Source organism: Rhamphochromis longiceps, linkage group LG9 (assembly GCF_057381845.1).
Source record: "Rhamphochromis longiceps isolate RC_006_pf linkage group LG9, R_longiceps_female_GT1.1, whole genome shotgun sequence".
In the NCBI taxonomy this organism is placed as follows: Eukaryota; Metazoa; Chordata; class Actinopteri; order Cichliformes; family Cichlidae; genus Rhamphochromis; species Rhamphochromis longiceps.
In genome coordinates, this window is record NC_140565.1 from 29,734,961 (window position 1) to 29,758,131 (window position 23,171).

Here is a 23,171-nt window from a genome sequence, read left to right on the forward strand (position 1 = left end):
CAATAACGGACCTCGGAATTACATCCCGGCATCCACTTACGCGGGTAAACATTCGGATGGCGTTTGCCTCGGTTTATGCTTGACATGTTTGCCCGTGTCTGCAAACATGTGCTCTCCTTTTTTGCCCTCTACCTCCCCCGCCACCCCACCCTGCAATTATTACTGTGTCCTTGGTTATTAAAAAAGGGGAAAGGGAAGTAGGATGGGAAGTAGTGGGAGGGGAGAAAAGACTGGACAAGCTTTTGATGAGTTCTAGGAGATAAATATGTTGTGTGTGTGTGTGTGTGTGGTTGGGGTGGGGGAGATTTGGCTGTGGAATTAAAATGTCAGAGCATGCTAAGCTGCTGTTCATGCAGAAAAAAATTAAACATTAGATAGGGAGGAACAGAGCAAATAATAATAACGAGGAGCTCCACACACAAGTGGGCTCTCGTGGTCTTCTGGCATGTTGGTCCTGCTGCTGATCCATCAGGGACTGGCAGGCTGCGGGGCGTGTGCTCACTCATGCTGGTAACCCCACAGACGTGTGTGTGTGTGTGTCCCCTCCCTCACCCACCCTTTCAGCGAAAAGTAAAAAAGTAACAGTAGCAGTGAATGCGACATTTTACACGCTCCGGCTGCTGGCTTTCTTCTTGGCAGGACGCGAGCTTCACAGAGGCGAGGTGAATGTGTATCGTCACAACACGATGACAGTTTACCAGAGATGATATGAATCTGTTAAATAACACCAAACACACTTATCAAAAGCTGTCAGCGTTTATTTGCCAGGGCCCAGATTGGTCAGATCACCGATGTGCGCGCAGTCGATCAGAAATGCCGCGATTCGGCTTTGAAATGTGATTTTTGCTGACATCTTTGCTGCAAAGCGCTCATCGCCGGGATGTATTTTTGCAGCCGTCAATCAAGCGGTGCAGCTTGGACTGCAGCAGATGAAGATTTTTGTTCACTGTCACCATTTCTGCTCAGGCTAACAAGGAGATCTTTTTTTTCTTTTTTTTAATGTGGAAAAGGGTAGCTGACACTTGCTGTTCATAAGAGGAAATTAAGCAAATGTGAAAGCTTTCATAAAGTCGAGTTTGAATCTCTGTTGTGCTATAACAATTAGCAGTAGAAAGCAGCAAAATGGAAATTCATTAAAGTGAAAATGCCACAAACTGTTGCCTGAAATGGGTGTTTTGTGTTGTAGCAGGGGATCCAAATCATATTTTCTCCTTTTTTTCCCCCTCTTTCTTTCCACACAGCTTCACTCGGATTCTGACAGAGGAGATGGCAGCGTGAAGTATGTCCTGACAGGGGAAGGAGCCGGGACCCTCTTCAAGATAGATGAAAAGTCAGGGGACATCCATGCCACCAAGAGGCTGGACAGGGAGGAGAAGGCCTTCTACATCCTCCACGCCAAAGCTGTCAACCGCTTCACCAACGAAGCGCTCGAGGGCGAGTCCGAGTTCATCATCAAGATCCACGACATCAATGACAACGAGCCGCGCTTCACCAAGGACCCCTACATGGCCAGAGTCCCTGAAATGTCTGACATTGGTACGTTCCAGCTGTAAATATTAGACTCTTAAAAAGAGCTATTTATCAGACAATTAAATGTTTACACAAATGAAGGTTTGCGCCTGTGCGCGCAAGAGGAGCCGAATTAAAAGGATTATGATTCAAACAGGATAGAGATGTTATAAAATGCCAGCCTTACCGGATCAATGGGACTTTATCAATCATAATAATGATGCCGACGCAACAAAGAAGGCCCAACTAATTAAACGAGAAAGACTAGGAGCTGTTTTATGACTGGAGAATAAACAAGGTAAAAGCGTCTCGACAGCGCCGGTGCAGATAATCTTTTAAATACAGTATTGTATCTTGTTAAAACGACATATAATTTAATTACCGACATTGTCAGCTGTGTCATCACAGTGAATAATTGTGGATTCTGCACTGCCACTTCCTTAGACGCCGCACGGCACCATTCGCTGCTTTTGCGCCGTCCTTTCTGCTTGTTATTCAAACAGCAAATGAAATAATTCACGGTGCACTTTGGCTCCAGCCTAAAAGCACACAGCAGCCTCATGAATATAGATAAACAATAGGGAAAAAAAGTCATCAATACTTGCACGCAAACACGGGGTGAACTATATGTTGTGCTTCTGCTGCTGCCGTGCTTCTGGGACTGAGGGACGTTGGTCTTGCAGCCCAGACATGTGACAGAGTTGTCACTTGGTTCAGCAACCCCAAGAGAGAGGCCGGCACTTATCTAAGGGCAGCACGGGTGCCCATGGCAACAACCGAGGTGTGATGTCACCGCTTGGCAGAGCATGTGTTCACGAGTGACTGCCTTGAGACACTGCCCCTTTAAATGTGACACTTTGAGTTTTATTATAGTCTCACGGCTCTGACATCCTTCGCTTGGACTCTCAAGATTTTGACGCGCTCCTCCCTTTGACAAGTGAATGATTGCAGTTGGGGGTAATTTACTCCCCCTGCACAAAAAACCGTGATTATTCCTGAGTTGTTTGTCAGAAAATTCTTGTCTCGAAAGCTTAAAGTTGCCGATGAGATGGCTGATGTGGATCAGTGATATTTTCTAAAAGCCGCCATGTCAGAAAAGCCTCTTTGAGTCTAATTCCCTAGTTAAAGGTATTAGCGATCAAGGTTCGGTGAACTTGCTCAAGAATCCTCCCGAACTGTCACTTACAGCAAATCAGACAGCCGTGGTCTTTCTCTGTCTGTTTTTTTTTTTTTTATTTCTACAACATCCTTCATCCATACAAATCACATGGGTTTTAAAGGAGGGAAACTCTGGTCTCACCCCACACTGATCTCTGCTGACATCAAATTACAGAAGTTTCATGAGGTCGTTATCCCATTGTATTGCACAATTCTATATTTATACCACTTTGCCATTAAATATTTCTACTCAATTAATTTTCTTCTGCATTTAATGAGGCAACACTTGGCCCCGCAAGGCGCCATTTGGAAGGTAGCACTTGGCTAACCGTTTCCCTTTGTTCTACTGAAATAGGGCCTCAGCCTTTCTGGAAGAGAAAATGGATCACAGTCGTTCGCCTGCTATCAGATATTTGGCTTCTCAGACACTCCAGATCTGTGGATACGCTAATAGGCTTCTCGGGGCTTGCAGAGAGCCAGTATAGGTGCTGCTGGCATGCTTAGAGAGATATACTTAGAAAAATACATTAGGAGTTATTGATTACCTGCAAAAATCAATCATGTATAAGGGTATAAGTTGCCGAGGAATAAAGATTGGTTTGGGTAACGCAAAGGGACAGAAATGATCCGTCACATTCTGCATGGGCGTGATTAGAAGAGGATCCGACACCTCATCAGAAGGTGCATCAGCTTAACCAATTATCCAGCAGGCAATTTTCAGCAGTATTGAAGAGTTGATCTAAATCATTGTCATGAATCTTCCTACCCGCAGGCACCTCAGTAATTCAGGTGACAGCCACAGACGCCGATGACGCCACGTACGGGAACAGCGCCAAAGTGGTCTACAGCATCCTGGAGGGCCAGCCGTACTTCTCCGTGGATCCGGAAACAGGTCAGTGTTTAGTAAAATGCAAAAAAAAAGAAACCTCACCTGAAAATAATCCCAATTCCTCCAGTAGATAGATCAAATTCAAATTCAAATTTTATTTGTCACGTACACAGTCATACACAGTACGATATGTAGTGAAATGCTTGGACAACTGCTCGTGACCTAAAGAGAACAAAAAAGGAAAAGGCTATGAATAAGATAGGAAATAAATATGAAAAATTAAAAAGGGTAAATTTAACTAGGAAGGAATAAAATATAAATTAAGGTTAAAAATGAAATAACTGTACAACACAAATTAGAATGAAGGGTAAATTTAACTGGGAAGAATAAGATAAAGATAAATATATAAATTAAAGTTGAAAATAAAATAACTGTACAACAAAATACACAATACACAATATAGAACTATATAAGAATGTATGAAGAAATCTAAATATAAATAAATATATACACAATAACAGCAGCTGTACAAGTATTAACCGGAAATGAAGAATATAGTGACCAGTGTTGTGCAAAACCAAAGTCCAGAATGTCCAGTGTGTGTGTAAGAACTGTATGTGTGGGTCAGTACTGTGTGGTGGTGTGATTGAGAGACCGTATCGCCTGCGGGAAGAAGCTCCTCCTCAGTCTCTCTGTGTTGGTCTTCAGGGAGCGGAATCGCTTTCCTGACCTCAACAGAGAGAACAGTCTGTTGTTGGGATGGCTGAGGTCCTTCACGATCTTCCTGGCCTTGGTCCAGCACCGCCTGCTGTAGATTGAGTGCAGGTCAGGGAGCTCGGAGCGGATGGTGCGCTCAGCTGACCGCACAACCCTCTGTAGAGCTCGTCTGTCCTGCATGGTGCTGTTCCCGAACCAGGTTAAGATGTTTCCCGTCAGGATGCTCTCTATGGTGCACGAGTAAAAGTTCCTGAGCACCTTGGAGGGCAGTTGGAAGTCTCTCAAGCGTCTGAGGTGGTAGAGACGCTGACGGGCCTTTTTCACCACGGTGTTGATGTGACAGGACCATGACAGGTCCTGCGTGATGTGAACTCCGAGGTATTTGAAGCTGTCCACTCTCTCCACTGGGCACTCGTTGATGACGGGGGTCTGGTAGTTCCTCTCCTGCTTAGTGCTGAAGTCCACTATCAGCTCCTTTGTCTTACTGACGTTTAGAAGGAGGTTGTTCCTCTGGCACCAGTTCTCCAGATTCCTAATCTCCTTCAGGTAGGCCGTCTCGTTGTTATCAGAGATCAGGCCCACCACGACGGTGTCGTCAGCAAACTTGATGATGGTGGTGGAGCTGGTAGTGGCCACACAGTCATATGTGTACAAAGAGTACAGCAGGGGGCTCAGAACACACCCCTGGGGGGCTCCAGTGCTGAGAGTGGTGGAGGCTGAGACATGTCCGCCCATCCTTACTGCCTGTGGTCTGCCAGTTAGGAAGTTGGAGATCCACTGACACATAGATGAGCTGAGTCCCAGATGCTCCAGCTTGGTGGTGAGTGTGGAGGGAATTATGGTGTTAAATGCAGAGCTGTAGTCTATGAAGAGCATTTTAACATAATTCCCCCTTCTAGTGTCCAAGTGAGTGAGTGATGTGTGGAGGAGATGAGAGATGGCATCGTCTGTGGAACGATTTGGACGGTAAGCAAACTGTAGTGGGTCCAGTGTGTCTGGTAGTGAAGAAATGATGAAGTCTCTGACCAGGCGTTCAAAGCACTTCATCACTACTGAGGTGAGGGCTACAGGGCGATAGTCATTGAGAGAAGCAGGGTGGGGTTTCTTCGGGACAGGAACAATGATGGACTCTTTGAAGCATGTGGGGATCACCGACTGAGATAAAGAGATGTTGAATATCTCAGTGAACACAGGAGCTAGCTGGTATGCGCAGTCTCTTAGGATACGACCTGGGATGCCGTCTGGTCCTGCTGCTTTCCTGGTGTTCACTCTCTTGAAGGCTCTCCTTACTTCATGCTCGGAGATGACGAGCACGTTTCCGGTGCTGGCAGTATCTTCCTGTCTGCAGCCGTTAGCGCCGCTAACACTAGCATTGTTGGAGACCTTAGCTGCAGCCTCGAAGCGAGCATAGAAAGTGTTCAGCTCGTCTGCCAGAGTCACGGCCGCGTTCGTCATACCGGTTGTTGGTGCTTTATAGTCCGTTATTGTCCTTAGTCCCCGCCACAGGCTCCTAGAGTCACTCTGTTGGAGTTGTGACTCTAGTTTCCTCCCGTAGCGCTGCTTCGCCTCTTTCACCGCCCTCCGCACGTTATATGACGCGGCTTTGTACGGGTCCATGTCCCCCGTCATGAGTCCCGTGTTGTAGGCAGCGGTGCGGGATCTCAGAGCGTCGCGGATGGTTTTATCCACCCACGGCTTCTGGTTGGGAAACGTTGTGATAGTCTTTGTCTCCACGGTATCATCCGCTAGTTTCCCGATGAATCCCACAACCGCTTCCGTAAACACGTTGACGTCATCGTCGGAGCTGTTTCTGAACATGCCCCAGTCTGCGTCATCGAGTGCGTCCTGTAACGCGGCCACCGATTGATCCGTCCAGCGCGCGACCTTCCTCTGAACCGGAACTTCCTGTTTCAGCCTTTGTTTGTATTTTGGCATGAGGAAGATGGCGGCGTGATCAGATTTGCCAAACGGGGGGCGGGATTGTGCCTTGTAGCCGTCCTTGACCGTAGTGTAGCAGTGGTCCAGTGTCCTTTCACCCCTGGTGGGGCAGGTGATGTGTTGATAAAAGTTCGGCGCTGCGCGTTTGAGGTTGGCGCTATTAAAGTCCCCCCTCACAATAAGCGCAGCGTCCCGGTGTTGTGTCTGGTGCTGTGTGAGTGCCTCATGCAGCTCGCATAAGGCGGTGACCGTGTCCGCTTGTGGTGGAATATAAACGGCACTTACAATGACCGATGTAAATTCCCGAGGTAGATAAAAAGGACGACACATGATGGACAGTAGTTCCAGATTTGGTGTGCAGGAGCGTGTGAGAGGAACAACGTTCGCACTGTTGCACCAGTTGTTGTTCACCATTAAACACACGCCGCCTCCCCTTGACTTCCCCGAGTCCCGTGTCCTGTCCATGCGGTGAACCGAGAAGAACTCGGCCGGCTGGATGGCGTGGTCCGGCACCGCTGGGTTCAGCCATGTCTCGGTGAAGCAGAGGAGATTGCAGTCCCGAATGTCTCTCTGGAACTTTATCCTGGCCCTGAGGTCGTCAAGCTTGTTCTCCAGTGACTGGACGTTGGCGAGCAGGATGCTAGGCAGAGGTGTGCGGTGTGCACGAGCTCTCAGCCTGTTCCTGACGCCGGCTCGCTTCCCTCTAGGCCGCCGCCGCTTCCCTTTGTTCTCCCTTGAGATCTCACTCGGCCAGCTCGGATCCGGAGTTAAAAACTTCGAATTGTGAGTACATTGTATACCAATAGAAACAAGAGTGTCACTGTCATACCTAATGTACCCAATGGTGATGATTTTGCCGATTTAGAAACGCTGAAAACTAACTTAAAAACCAAAGACAAAGAAAAAGTGGTCGGAGCAGTCGTGACGGCAGCCGACCTCACCGGCGCCATCTTTAACTTTTAGATAAAGACGTCTTTGTATCTCTATCTCTTTTAGACAAAGACATTATTACACGCAGTTCACAGCAGACAACTCAGTGTCAGTCAGTCAGGTTGTCAAGCAATCAGTCTAAATATTTTTATCCATTTTTTTTCCACCTACTTATTTTGTAATATTCAGTGACCAGTAGGGGGCGACTCTTAACCCTTTAAAGCCGGTCAGAGCGTAATATAATATTCCAGAAACACGCTTTGCCGATCCGATCAGCTGTTTGTAACACTTCCTATGTCCAGCATCGGGAACTATCGCATGCCCGCCACGACCTGCGCGAAACCGGAAGTGACGTCATTTTGCGGAAATGTAGTTTTTTGCCTTCAGGGCCTTATGAGCCTATACTGGTGTTTTTAAAAGTTATGTTTGACTTTATGACTTTCTGTATTGTTTCTGGGATGTTTAGAGCTCATATTGCACTGCTGGAAATAGTTTATTTTGATGCACATGCTGTTTTTTGCAAATTTGCATCATAATATTTATTTTCGTTTTTCCTGCAGTGTAGAAAAATTGGTGTATTTCAAAAATAAAACTATAAAGACACTCAAAATAAATTTCCTGTGATGGGAAACTATTTTGTGCAACTTTTTTGTATTTGCAGTTTTGAGGGATAAGCCTCTTAAATTTCTCTAACTAGAAATATATGTTAAAAAAACAAAAACGATTTTAAATTTTTTTGTAGTTTATTGCACTTTTTTGAAATGTATGTAATTACTATGCACTTAATGCATACATATTATTAAAATGTGGGCTATAATGGTTGTATTGATGTATATCAACTTGAAATGCTCCCAAAAATGGCACTACAACATGTAAAAATATAATATAAGCTCTGGCGGACTTGGTTCTATGGTAGGTCTTAAAGGGTTAAGGATTCAGAGCATCATTCCCACATCATCTCGGTACAGACGCCTGAACACAAATGTTTGATGGATCTTAGTTGACATGTTATCGGAGAGCCCCGTAAATTCACCATCACAAAACTTTGCTAAAAGCCGTTTTTTGTTTTTTTTTAAGTAGGCGAAGCTTTTCCTTATTATGTCCTTCATAAACTTAAATATGTAAAATGTTAGGGGGGGAAAGTGTGGTGATACCCACTGCTGCCTCTCTTTGTGACATGTTATGCCCACAAATAGAGCGCCACGCTGCACATATGTTTTCAAACAGCTAACATTTCAATGGCAAAAGGTTTAAGGGGCTAAAACTAACTAAATGTTTACTATATCTGTTTTATATACAGCTTTTGGACAGAATGAGTCTTTCCTATGCATTCCAACTGTTTTTTGTTTTTTTTAGATTTATTTTAGACCTCTTTTTAGCCTTTATTTTTCACAGGGCTGTAGAGTAGACAGGAAAGCAGGATGTGGTCCAGATCAGACTCTAACCCAGCCCCCCCCCCGCACTAGCCTTTCGGCATGTGGGTCACCTGCTCAATCTAGTAAGCTCTACTGGTGCCACAGCCAGTTATTTTTATCCCAGCTGATGTCAGATAGTTGGTAAATCGACTAGCAACACCACTGTGCTTGTTCATTGCATGTTGGATCCTATTTAAACACACTCCTCTAACCACGTCATGGAATCAAAAAGTGGTCAAATTGTAGCAATCTCCTTCTTCCCCTGACTCTGGTTCTTGGTGCTGAGTTCTTTTAAATAACTTTGGAAATAAGTTTTTAATTAGGTTTATGTCATATAACCTTTTTAAAATGTTACTGCCTTGTCACAGGTGACCTAGAAAGCTGACCATGGCGACCCTGAAATTTTAGACTGATGGATCAAAGTTAGGTAGCTACCAAAAATTAGCTAATTAACTCTCACCTTTGCTTTGACAGGGAAGAATTTCTTGTCCTTTATCTCTGAAAATCTAGCCTTTTTATACTTTTACCTGAAATATAAGATTCAACACTGACACTTTCTCACACACAGCAGGGACTGAATTCAAGGATTTTTAGCAAATGTGTGGAGTGTTGAGATTTGGGATGTTGCATTATCCTGCGGCAGCTGCAACGGCAGGGGTGCAATATTGATTTTAATGCTTGTTGTTATACCAATTTAATTCAGTTAAATTCATTTCAGGTTTATTTATATTCACAACAACAGTAATTTGAACATGTTTTATACTGTAAAGTATGTAACTTTAAAAGTTAGATAATATATGATGATAATATATTATATTATCATCATATATTATGATATCCACTGCCACAGTGTCGTCATTCATTTATTTGATTGTGATCACTGTGTAGTGAAAATCTGATGTTGACAGCCATGTGTTGATGGCAGTCTGGTTTAGATATAGTTTGGCGCTAAAAAAAACAAAAAGCAAACAATTAAACAGATTTGTGGCTGGGAAAATTGTCCCACTGAGGGTTTCGTGTTCTGACCCTGCAGACTGTCTGTGAAAGACAGACATGTAACCAGACTGATGTCACTTTTTGTATTGACAAGATCTTGGGATGCCATGTTGTTTTTTTGTAATCAAAGGGTTTTTTCTAACCTTGTTCAAAAAGGACTTCTTCCTGTTCGTTCCTTTCACAATAGAAGTCTTTGACATACATAAAAATTATATTCATTGCATAAAGTAACTATTTAAAAATCATAATAATTCTTTTCTTTTTTTCTAACAAGTTTCATAAACATATAGATTCCAGTGTGTATGTACACTTTGCTAGTTCCAAGTTTGCCTTCTACTCCAAATCTTTGTGGCACAGACTCAACAAGTTGCTGGAAACATTCCTCAGAGATTTTGAGCCATATTGACGCGACAGCATCACACAGTTGCTGCAGATTTGTTGAAGCTCCCATTGTATTGAGAGCCGGTTACTGTGGAGGTTGTACTCAAACAACCTCCACAGTATCATGTTCGAGAAACCAGTTTGAGATGAGCTTTGTGACATGGCGTGCACCACAAACCAAGACTCATCTGACCAGGCAGCATTTTTCTGATCTCCCATTGTCCAGCTTTGGTGAACCCGTGGGAACTGTAGCCTCAATTTCCTGTTTGTAAGTGAAGGGAGTGGCACACCGGTGTGGTCTTCTGCTGCTGTAGCCCATCTGCTTCACGGTTCAGTGCGCTATGGATTCTGGTTATTTGAGCTACTTCCTGTCAGCCCAAAGCAGTCTGGTCACTCTCCTTTGACCTCCAGCAAATCTTCGCGCCCCCCCAGCCACTCACTGGATATTTTTTTCTTTTTCAGACCATTCCCTGTAAATCCACAGGATGGTTGTGTGGGAAAATACCAGTAGATCTTAAATTAAAATTTGGCTTTAATTCAAGTTTTCCTTTATAAATTTACACGTTAATAAAAAAAAAAACACACAAAGAGAGAAGAGAGTGTAACTTTAATAAAAGAAATCAACTTTAAAAGTTAGATGAAAGGAAAGCTTAGTATAGTGTAGTCTTTTTTTTTTATTTTAAACAAAAATTTTATAGAGTTTGAAGGAGAAATCCGTCACACAAAAAGCAAATTTCTCCTCAGTGAGAGCAGCTTTAGTAGAGCGGCATGCACAGCAGCCCCGAAGGACGCTGCTTTTTGACTGATGTGCACAGCTCCTCGCTCTTTCTTGAGCAGGAAGCCTCTCATCCTGCTGCTCTAACAATGCTGCAGCCACTGCACTCTCCACCTACGTGTGTAACCCACGGCTCAGCGCAACAAGTTCACACCTTCCTTTCTGGGGGTGGCCATTGTGGGAAAGATAACGAATGGCTAACGAAACAGAAACGGCGCAGGCATGCTGAGGGAACGCTGCTTCAGCGGGAAGGTGAATTAAAAACAATTTATCAGAGGATAAATCCTGAAATAAATGCAGTGATTTTCCCTTTAACCAGCAGCCTTCTCCTCGCAGGCTGATGTGTGGCGAGGGATTTGTAGACAGAGAGAATGGCAAATAACCAACCCCTAAAATGTAACCGCTTGCTACTTTTAATCATTAATGTGCGCTTTGGAACTCATCCCGCTCGTGTCCTTTTTTCCCCGCTTAAACAAAAGGAGAATGACAAAAAAAGCCATTTGCAGATTAGCAGAGGGATTAACAGTAATATGGTTTATCCCACATGTGGTATGTAAGCTGACATCCCCTCTTACACAAAGACATGCCTGGACATCACATTATAAGCAGGATTTGTTTCTCCTCTCCTCCTCTTCTGTGTGCATTGTAGTCATTAAACAATAACAAAGGTAGCCAGAGGTGCAGAGCGAGCGAGATGCTGCTTTTCTAAAGATGCTATACCTTTGCTTGCTTCCCCGCAACACCGTCAAAACGATCGCTGTTTCCTTGCGTCTGAGATAAATTGTACATTGTTAGAAGTTGGGGAGGGGGGGAGTTATTGTATGGGAGGAACAAAAGGAGCAAGTTGGAGGGCCTTCTGAACAGCGTAGGCCACTCTGATCTGAGCGTGAGCGATGCGCCACATCAGCTGCTCCTTCTTCCTTATTGTTTGATATGCGGTGAATCATCAGTTCTGCCGAAAAGTGCTGAAGTTTGTCAGAACAGTTTATTTAGGGTGAAATTTATTTTTTCATCTTCATTCTCCCGTTCCGCTATGTCTGTCTGCGTCTCCCCTCGCCGCCTCCCCCCTCCACCTGCTCCTCTTTTATGATGCTTCAAATTCAAACATGTAATAGCAGACAGGATTTAAGGCCGACTCTGATGGGAGATGGAGCACACCTTTTGAATATGCTGCCAATTACCGCTTCACTCGCTCTCTGTCCTGACTCCAAACTAGAGATCTGAGGTGTCAGAGCCGAGAAGTAAGCAACTGCACGGCACTTGAAAGGCTGAACATTAACAGAGTGTTAATTCAGAAAAAAGAGCAGATAAATGGTGCCGAATGCATTTGGAGGCAAATGCTACACTTAGGAAATTAAAGGAATACGCCGTGGTTTTGGTATGTTGGCTCTTTGGTCCACTTACTAGTTAAATCATGAGAACACAGACACTAAAATGTGCTCCTGGGTGGCCGCTGAGCTCCATGCTGCTGAGCAAGAGCACTGACCTTTGAGTAATAAAATGTTCTTAGTGGTTTAATTATCTGGCCTGTAGATGCATGAATCTAAGAGATGAAATATCATTAATTCAATACAGCTGATTCAGGCTGTTATTTTTAGATATGTTTCAGGTGAGAACTGTACTTTATTTAAAGATATATATTTATAGATATACCCAATTCACCCGTGGACGCATTATTTTCTGTCATGTGAGAGCAAATGTACTCCTTAGAAAGTATTTATTACTCATGTTCATACTGTATCTATTACTCATGTTGTACATTTACCACATTAAATCACACTGAGTTATTTGAAAGGCCAAAGGCAGTCAGAAAAAAATAGTTTTTAAGTCTGTTCATCTGGCTTTTTGGCAGCGTGTGTCTCAAGTGGCCACTTGAGACTGGCTGCAAAAGTGAGCCATTCTCCATGGACTTTCATGTTAAAATTCCCAACTCTAAAAGCATCTTTGTAGAAGCCTGATTTTGGCTTCTGTAGGAAAGGTGCACCTTCATAACAGCTGTACAGGGGGGATTTCATTTATAAGTCACTGGCTGGAACTTTATTGAAGCATAATGTTTGCATATTTCGAGTTGTGGGTGCTAGCTACAGATCTAACTAGCATCCATGCATGTAAGCGTGCATGTAGCATGTAAGCTAGCATCCATGATTTCAAGTCATAGAACAAGTGTTTTGGGAGTTTATGCTTTCGGTGCATTTTTTACCCAACTGTCTTCACTTCTTGTTCTTTTCTTCTTTTGGCAGCTAATTATCATTCACAGTTGATTCCAAAAAAAAACAACGTCATAGCTGCTAAAATGCTAACACTTAGGCACTGAGGCATTGCCATGTGTTCATTAGTTTGTAAATGCTGCACTGCTATGTTGTTGCCAGAAGTGACCACATCTGAGTTCCAAGTTATCAGCCCACAGTAGCAAGCTTGTTTAACAAGGTGCATTCATAGACTTTATGGGTTCATTGCACAGACAGAGATATCTTGTCATTTGTGATAGTAGCATACAGCTAAAATACTACAATTTTACTCATTTACAGACTTCTTGCCATGTGATTTTGCAGATAATTACTTCAATAGGCACCTACACCTCAATTAAAATGAAGAGGTCCAGTTCTGAGACTTGACGGAGAGCTCAAAGCCACGTGAAACATTCCTAACTTAAAGCAGTAATTAAATGGAAATGGGAGAAATATTAAAGAAAATCTAACAGTGCACCTGTCACAAAGGGAGGTATTATCTGTTGGGATATAAAAAGGATTTTGTAGCAGGGTAGACATGATCATTTCTGCTGTAAAGTTAGGCATTTTAACATGGGAGTCTATGGGGATTGACTCACTTTAGAAAGCATCCTCAAGTGGCCACTAGAGGAACTGCAGTTTCTGGCAATTTAGCATTCTATAATGATATTTTGCTTAGCGTAGAAAAAAACGAATTTTGCAATCACAACTAAGTAGCTGCAGCTGCTGGTGTGGGGCTATTTAATGTAGCTATTGTTCAGTTTTGTGACTGATTAATCAATTTACTAACTGCTTATTATTTTTGCTTCAGTGTTCATATTCTACACTTTAGAGTCCAGGCATGCTTTTATCTTTTCATACTTGTTTTCTTTTCTCTCTGTGCCAGCATGTACGATTACCTGGAATACTGCATGAATAGAGCATGTCAATTTATGTATTTTTGCAGATTTTCTCACACAAAAAAACCCTGTCATTAAAAAGAAGCAGGTTTAAATTGCTTTTCGCTCTGATGTTATGTTCCCACTCTGTCAAAAGTTTGCTGTAAAAGTGAGTAGTGACCGGAGTTGAAGGGTGAACGAGGTCACCGGGTCCTCTTGTACCGAGCACACCTCAGAAAATGCTTTCAGTTATAGACGGTGAAGAGGAAAATGGGCAAACGAGCTGCTGATTATGCAGCAGCGACTCGTTTCTCTCTAAGCAAATAAACATAAGTGGGTAAACTTTTTAGAGTTTGGAGCATTTTTAAAACTCTGATTTTCATCCAGATTTTTGCGTTGTTATTGTCTTCCTGATTCCCCCTAGTTTTTTAAAATCAAAGCTGGACTGATTTTAATGTCATAAAATAACAGATAATCAGAGGAAAACAGAAAATAATGAGTTGGATGAAGCTACAGATTGCCTGCTCTGATCAAATGCACGCTATTCTCTTTGTAAATCTACATTTTTTGGTTGTTGGGTTTTTTTTTTCTCTCCTCAGGCCTGATCAAGACAGCCCTGCCTGGCATGGACAGGGAAGTCAAAGAAAACTACCAGGTTGTGATCCAGGCTAAAGACATGGCCGGACAGATGGGCGGGCTCTCAGGAACCACAACGGTCAGCATCACCCTCTCAGACGTGAACGACAACCCACCACGCTTCACCAAGAGTGAGTACAGCCCTTCTGGTGGACTTGTGCATGCACACACACAGTGACCAATCCTCAGCTCATGAGAACCACTTGTCAGTGTGAGCCGATGCCAGGCCGGCAGCCCCCATCTGGTGTCAGTTTCAAAATGAATTTGGATTATTGCAGGGAGCTCTGGGTTTTGTGCAACTAAGGCGGGCCTCTTAAAGGCAGCGAATAATTAAATATAGAGCCATATGACAGAGCGAAGGGTCCTGCAAAGTGCATCAGATCAGCCCTGTAATCCCTATTAAATGAAGAGAGTACATTCACTGGGTTTTATCTCCCCTGCTCTTCCTCTCTCTTTGTCTATCTCTTGCTATTAAGTCTTCTGCTGCCTTTTTACTCCATAAAACCACTGTTCTCAATTTAGTGCTCAAACTGTCCTTGGTGCATTTTTCTCCTCTTTTTTGTTACACTCGCACTCATCAATCACTCACTCCTCTTTACTCCTTACGTACTCTCTTTTCACATACTCTCTCCCGTTCTTCCTCTCCCTCCCTCTTTGCTCTCGTTGCATCTGGCAAATAAATGGCGAAGGGAGCCAGATCAGATTGACAGATTACCGATGTTGTCGTGTCCCTCGCTCCCCCCACGCGTTTCACTGTACGGTGGGTGACGCGTGCGCACAGCCGCGAAATGCAAGGCAAACACGCGCCTGCGGAACTCCCACCAGCTCCGGGGGTGGTGGCAGTGGTGGTGGGGTGGCAGCTGCTGTCATTTCAAACCCCTCCACCAATGAATGAAGAGCGAGAGGAGGGAGGGAGGGAGACGGATACGACGGGGATGGCGAAGGTGACAGGAGGGGGGAAGAAAGGGGAAGAAAGAGGAAGAGTGAAGCGGACGGCAGAAAGACAGCCTGTGATAGAGGCGAGGGGGGTGGGGGTCGCGGGTAGATTGAAAGAGGAAGAGATATTGTAATGGGACACCCAGAGGAGGTAGAGTGTCAGGAAGCGATATCATTGTTGTCTGCCGGAGTGATGCCTCTTCTTTTCCACCCAATGCTAAATACCTGTTAGCCCAGGGAAACCTTCTAGTGGTGCAGTGTGTGTGTGTGTGTGTTTGGAGGCAAGTGTCAGCGTCACAGAGACCTGCCGACTCAGGCGTTGCCAAAACACTGTCAGCATGTTTTATTAGTGTGTCACTGCTGTTTGTCTCCGCAGGCTGTGTGTATATCACCCTCGCTCCCCTCCCGCAGTCCAGCTATTTATTTAAGCATACGAGATGCAACCGAGGCCGCCGCGGCCGACAGGCAGCCATCAATTTATCCCCCTTCAAACCCAGAAATCATCTCAGAAAATAAGTGTGGGTGGGGGGAGGGAGAAGAAGAAGAAGAAGCAATTAATTAATTTATGTTGAGCAAATTGGCCCAGAATTTATGTTACATCCTAAACTTGAAGTGGTGAGTCAATACGGCTCGTAGCAACCTACGTGAAAGGCCAAACGTCTGTTTTGGAGCTGAAATATGTTTCGGCACATATGAGATGTCTTTCCGCAGCTAATCTACAAATGTAGCAGCACTAAATCCAACACTCCTTCTGACACGCTCTCCCTCCTCGGCTGGCTCTTACACTGCTGCTCTCTGATTGGTTCTGACTCACTTTCTCCCTGACCTGCTCTCTTGTATTCCTGCTCTCTGACTCACCCACTTACACTCTTTCTTTTTTCACTAACAAGGCCGTAAAAAATACTCACGTTATGACGCTCGTCGGGCTGTCAGGGGTGGCGCTTGCTTCTTTTGTGTCCGGCGCGTCGTGTGTGACTGTGTGTGTGTGTGCGGTTTGTTTTAAATCGATCGGGGTTTTGTAATTGCTTTTCGATTAGACTTGAGGAGATCTTAAAAAAGAGGCGCTAATTCACCACTTATATGAATTGCATCTTTGTGTGGGAAAAAAATTGAAATCTGGCATGAAAAGAGACACCAAGGGCATGGCCTTGGTTTTTGCAGTCCTACTGCCACACACACACACTTTCAAGCTTTCTCTTTTTTTTTTCTGAACAGCTTCAGTGTTGCTCCGATTAACAAAATCTTTTCGTCTCATAAACTCTTTGCAGCCCTCTATGAGTTCAGGGTACCCGAGTCCATCGAGGTTGGGTCTGCGGTGGGAGTGATCCGAGCCATGGACGCGGATATCGGCCAGAATGCGGAGATGGACTACCGGATTATTGGGAGCGATGGGCCTGGGATGTTTGAGATCACCACCAATAGGAGCACACAGGAGGGTGTCATTTTGCTGAGGAAGGTCAGGCACTCTCTATGGGGAGGTTTTATGGGATCACATGAGCAGTTTTAACACTTTCACTTTGATTTATTCGCCAAAAAAATCCAAATTGTGTCTTCAAGATTATGAAAGCAGCCTGATAGAAATACTGACATGGTTATTATGTTGCAGCTTTTACAGCAGCAAGAATCATAAGCAACAGGTGCTGCTTTGTTATCTTTTTGCCCTGGGTTTCGCCTGTCAGGCTGCAATAACTCTGTGATTGGTGGAGAACTATATGAGCCTCAGGCTTCCTCAGAGGCAGCCCCGCAGACACAAACCAGGAAAAAATTCTGGGAAATATATTCTGCATATTTTCCACTAGAGAAATGCTTTAAAATACATGTTTATTTACAGTAAAATCTTGTTGACACGAGAGGCGTGCATGCACAGGCTGCACAACGACTTCACTCATGCTATATGCATTACTTTGTATTTTATATTTATATATTTATATTATGTGTGCACAAGACTAGCAATATCTCAGCTGTGACTGTGTGCGCTGTGCAAACATTGTGTAAATGTTCTCCTAAAAGTGCCCTAAAACTAATAAAAGATAAGATATTAATACAGTTCAACTTATAACCTTTACTTTTTTACTTTTTGTAATACATTACACAAGCACAACAGGAAAATCAAACATAATATAACAAATAAAACACATTCATAAAATTCAGCTTTCATACTCAACAGCATTATGATTTCTTATGATTGCAAGCTTTCACTGTTATTGGCATCACCTAATTAAAAGCCTTAAGGTGCATGTTGTGGTGAAGCAGTGCTATAGAAAGAAACTGAAGTAAAACTGAATTATAATGAATAGAATTATCACCTTAAAATCATAAATGACTTTTTTTTTTTTACACAATTTATAACCTTGACATCTCTAACATAATTTGTTCTTGTTGGAGACTTTTTAAGGATTTTTTTTGTGTGTGTAGTCAAACAAACTTAATCTCAGGGTATTTTATTCATTTTGTTTAGCAGGAACTTTAAAAAAAAAATCTTTTAAAGAATTGGCTAAAAACTTTTCAAATTCAAGAATTTACTTAGAAGTGTTTTGTACTTTTTCTTTAACCTGCTAGGACCTGGCAACCAAAATCACATTTTGGGTTGTCTAGACCAAAATGCTACATTTTGCTCTACAAGGGCCTGATATCCACTTAAGCTGGGCAGACACTGTGCGATCTTTTTCGTGTTATTCAGCTTCTGCTCAAACTGCACGATTGACTCGCAGGGGTTAGAAGTTCGCAGGTCACGATGCAGGTCTCACACTATGCGGCCCGATGCCCTGATGCGACCTGAGTGCTCACACTGTGCGTCTATAACATGAAGGTTATAACGGAAAATCTGTCGCTCGCTCTCCCTCTCTGTCTTTCATTCACACAGACACACCACCACCATCAACTTTGCTAAATTGCTATTGAAAAACATTGATCAGGCAGCTGTGATTGAGCAGCAATGTCCATCCAATTATTTTCACGGTTGTTGTGGTCGTGATAATTTTGTGAGGCCACATCGAAAAGGCTCGAATGAGCTTTCCAAAGTTCTACAAGTTGTGCCTCCATCGCTTGTGTCCAGATCACACGCTGCACTGCTGTGCTACTCCATCTTTTTCACCGACATTTATGTGTTTGCACATGTGCAGTGTAAGAAGCTGCGGTGACCTCCTCACGACAGTCGTGACCAAGCAATTGATGATCGGAAGCTGGTCGTGAGGTGTTAATCGCTTCTCATTACCCCACGTATACTACATGATGCACGACACACGATGAAGGCGAAACTCGGCCCGATCACCAAAATGGTCGCACGACTGAAAAATCGTCTCAAAATGAGCCAAAAATCACAGTGTAAGCCCAGCATAAGCCCAGATTTACGAGGACATTATACTGCCACTGTTCTATTGAAATTTTAAACAAATATGCTCATATGTGGATCTCATTTTTCTCAGAAACAAAAATTATCTAAAAAAAATAAAAATCTGGTAATTCTTTGTTTTTACATTCATCAGGTGCCAATCACCCCAAATATCAAAGAGAAATTAAAAATGCATGACATGGAAGAGTTTGGGTCTTAGGAGGTTAAAGAACATGCACGGTGAATTTAGAGAAATAAGTTTAAAAAAAAAACACTTTGCAAACGTACCTAACATTCTGTTCATGCTTTTTTGAGTATTTTTTTGACAGATTTCTGAGTGTGGCTAACATTAGAGCCCAACATCAGACTCGTGACCGTGGCTCTAGCTCTGAATTGGATAAAGGTTAAGAATAAGGATCAACTAATGTTAGCAGTGCTTACACCAATAACTTTCTTTCTTTCAAAGCTAGCATTCTTGCACCTGTACAGAAGGTGATCAGATCTCACTGTCCTCTAACACAGCAAATACGTCACGTTTCACCTTGTTTGTTTATAACTTCCCGTCACAGACGGAGGGATGCTGCTGGCTGGTGACGGGTTGCTACGTAGAACCAGCTGAATAATTAATGTTTTTGACTGGACTCGACTTGACTAGCGAGGACGGCAACATCTGGTTGACTAATCGGACACAGGTTCACAATAAAAGCCAATTAAATGCTTTTACTGTGAAACAGGGAAGAGTTAGGCTGATTGCCATTGAAGCTGGGTTGATGTCTTGTGTGGAATTGCAGGACTCCGCTGAAAAATGCAATATACTGAATGCAACTGAAGTGGACTTATTGTTTTCATGGATGTATAAGATACATATAAGACATTAGTTTCAAGTAAGGAGGTCAGTGAATGGCAAGTAACCCCTGTGAAGCTGATCTAAACACTCAGTTTCATAGTTTTTAACCTTAGCCATTAAAAGCCGATGGGGTATTGTCATGACTCCATCGGGTCACCAAGAGTTTGAATCTTGGTTACGTTGACCTCCTTCCTGTGAGTACAGGGTACAGAAGGTTAAACTGTCTGGCAGCCAATCAGAAGAAAGTCCACCTACTGTAACAAGAGGAGTTAAAACACCTTGTTGCAGACTGAGAATGAATTTAGAGTCTGTGTGTAAGATACTGTTTTGAACTGTGAATGCAAAGCTCCTCTAGTAGTGACCAAGGACAAACCGACGGAGTTAGAAATGATCGAAACACAGACTTTCAGTTCTTTCACCACATGCAGGCCTCACTCCCTCGGTGTAACCGAAAGGATAGACAACACAATAAGCAGCGCTCGATAAAGGGAAAAAAACAAACTTTATTTCCATACGCAGCTAGGAGACGGACAGCAGAGTTATTAGATATCCACTTCCACTTCCCCACACTTCCACTACATATGTTTTCAGTGAGATTCATTCTTCCCCTCAGCTGAGACCAAAGCAGAAATATTGATGCTGAGTATGGATTGCAGCATTCTGCTTGTGGTGTGTTTGATGTATTCAACAGTATCTGGCAGTTGCCTTATCAAGCACCCTCTCTGCAGCCTTCGATCGATCGCTTCCATCATGCCATCATTAAGTGCTGGATGACATAATTGCCCTTTGTAGTGGATGTGGTGTGCAGGCACACTGTGTGTGGGGACTAAGCATGCCCTAATTTTGAACATACTAATTAAATGGGCTTGTCATCCCATCTCTGATTGTACCGGCCCTTCAAAGGAACATATTCCTCCAGTGGACATGCGGTCCCCCTCCCCGGCTTGGCACCAAACAGTGAAAATCAATGACTCATAATATGTTACTATTCACAGTTTCAGAAAACAGCTCGTTCCATCTGGATTCTTTTTTCCAAGCTTTCACTGGCTGTTCCCAACAATCGCGGACCCGGCATCCTTTTATATGTACAGTAGGCAGCCGGTGAGGGAGCTCACTCTGATCCAGCTGCTCCAGCTCAGCACTGGGCGCACACTCATTAAAATGCACTGCTCCCCAATTATTTCCATCAATGAGGGGATACCTTTGCTGGCTACAACTTCAAAAATAAAAAGTTCAGACAGGGAACCTAAAAGAGAAAAGCTAACAGCGGAAAAAAAAACATTAGAACCGCAAAGGAATCAGGCTCCTAATCATCATGCACAGTCCATAAATTATAGGCTGCAACAGCAGTGTACAGTAGATGCAAGAAGATCAGGGTTCGTGCGTAAAAGCAACTAAGCTGTGTTCTTTTATGTGTACAAATAGATAGAAATGAAAGTATGGCAACAGGAAAAAAAGATGTAGCGTGAGTATAGTATAGGGAAAAAGTGCAACGACAAACTGAAGCTCATCATCTGTGTTCTTCAATAGAATGGCTATGATGAAAGGACTTTATGCCCCTGTTTCAGTTGATTTTAATCTTTTTATAATCATCCCTATTAACCTTTTAACCTTAACACTCCCTCATAAAGTCTGGGATAAAAGCCGGGAGGAGGGGCATGCTTGAAATTGGAGATGAAGCGGAATATTTGACAAACGAGTGATTTTTTTTGCATCAGTATCTGCCTTTTCCCCCCCCTTCGTTCTTTGGCACATATTCCAGCAGTGATTATTTCCCATTTTGAGATAGTTTGCAGTAATCATGCCTTCAGCTGTGTCCCAGAAGCTTTTTTACCTTAACTTGCCTTATTACCTTAACATCACCGAGTGGCTGACAGCTTTCTTGTGGAGACTTTCCAGTAAAAGTCCTCCTCATCGTCCTTCGTTTCTCTTGTGTTATTAACCTGCCTGCTTGCTCAAGGCTCCAGATAAGAGTAGGAGATGCTACTGCACTAACATTAAGTGAATGGACTGCTTCCGATCCATATTTACATATAGGAGTTGATTAAAAAAAAGACCAGAGGCATTGTCATATTTTTAAAAGGTTATAGCGGGTTTTCAAAATGCATTTTTTCCTGGGGGAGAAATGCTTGTGTTGTAACTACTGAGACAGGTGCACTTTGCAGGTACACAAGGCTGAAAACATCAAAACTTTTAAAGTTTGATCCAAATACACTGAATCTGTTTCCCAAGTGACTCTGTTGGCATCAGGATGGTGATAAAATGGCAATAAAACAATCAGTCTGCGATTGAATGGGGTCAGGTTGCCAATTATATGCCTACATCTTTTTCTGATAACACAGCAATTAACTGATAAATCGCAAATCTGTTGTTGTCTACACACAAAAAATGTACATTAGAAACATTAACTGCTTACTGTTCGAGCCAGATTTGAAACAGAAATTCCTCCACAAAGAACAATGTAGTTTCTGCAGGATGCAAAATAACATAGACACTTAGCAACTTGCTTTAAGATTGTATTACAACCAGAATATTACCAATTCAGTATGACTCTACTACGAGTTGCGCTCATCAGTGTAGACTGACTTACTATAGATGGATCGCCAGGTGTTGTCAATCTGTCTGCATTTGTCAATTAAACAGCAACCATTTGCAAAGCTTCACCAATCGACAAGACGCACCACAGTTGTTTGGAGACAGGTCTCAAAATCAAAAGTGGTTGCACAGAAGTTAAGCATGCAACACCCCCAGCTAGTCGCAATAAGTACTCCAACAGCAAAAAAAGTTCAGTGTAATAACAGCCATTGATTTTTTCTCCTACTTGTAAGGAGGTTGCTGTCTGATTTTTACTCTAGTGTGACTGAGCCGTTATATAGACAGCTAAGTCACTGATAACCAGCTCACCCTGGTTTCACATTGCGTGAAGGCTCGGCTGAGGCAGCCTGGTCAGCTGGCAGGAGCCAGTTTCTCTAGGAAGTCTCTTTGCTTGTGGTTGATCAAAGTCTATCCCTGCTCTCTGGGACTTAAGATTGTGACATTAGTTCTTATTGTGCACTGGAGATCAACTCTAAGTTGGAAGACCACATAAATCAGAACCTGAATCAGGTGGAAAACTGGTTCATGTGTCACAACAGGATAAAGGATAAAAGTCGCCCGCTGCTTTCGGACTCGTTTTGAATCTTTAACATTGGTCTTTTGGCTCGTATGACTTTTGGTTTTTGGAGTTGGAAGTTACCTTATATGGATGATAAATAGAATGCTAGCCTAATGCTAGCTAGCTTGGTTACCAAACAGCATTCACTTTCATAAACTGTACAGGTGCAGTGCCCGGGCACATATATTGTGTAGATATTGCCATGTAAATAAAATACGATTTCAATCAGCAAACTTGAAGCACAGATTCCTGGGATGTGTGGAACCATAGGACAACACACCTGTTAGTCTGTGTAGCCATGCTATGGCCATGGATGAGTTAAAGAAAAAATCAACCCACTTGTTATGAAGGAGCAAATCTTTCGTAACAGGAAATGAACGTCCTTTTAAGATTGTGACTGAGCTAACCAACAAGGACAGGATGTGTATTCAGGAAGGCGGAATTGGACTATCTGTCCTCCCACTGGAGACCCAGTCGTTTATTTGTCTGTTATTTATAGTATGTCGTATTTAA

General features: G+C 43.1%; 1 protein-coding gene across 6 annotated transcripts in view; it reads left to right on the plus strand.

Annotated features, from left to right (window-relative positions):
- Positions 1 to 23,171, plus strand: part of LOC146662510 (cadherin-10-like) — a 78,977-nt gene that overhangs the window by 37,886 nt on the left and 17,920 nt on the right. For all 6 annotated transcript variants that reach the window (XM_085419183.1, XM_085419181.1, XM_085419182.1 and 3 more), the window contains 4 exons: positions 1,242 to 1,536; positions 3,440 to 3,559; positions 14,354 to 14,521; positions 16,595 to 16,782. In XM_085419183.1, the coding sequence (XP_085275309.1) occupies positions 1,242 to 1,536; positions 3,440 to 3,559; positions 14,354 to 14,521; positions 16,595 to 16,782 (771 nt within the window). The remainder of the gene's footprint in view (positions 1 to 1,241; positions 1,537 to 3,439; positions 3,560 to 14,353; positions 14,522 to 16,594; positions 16,783 to 23,171) is intronic.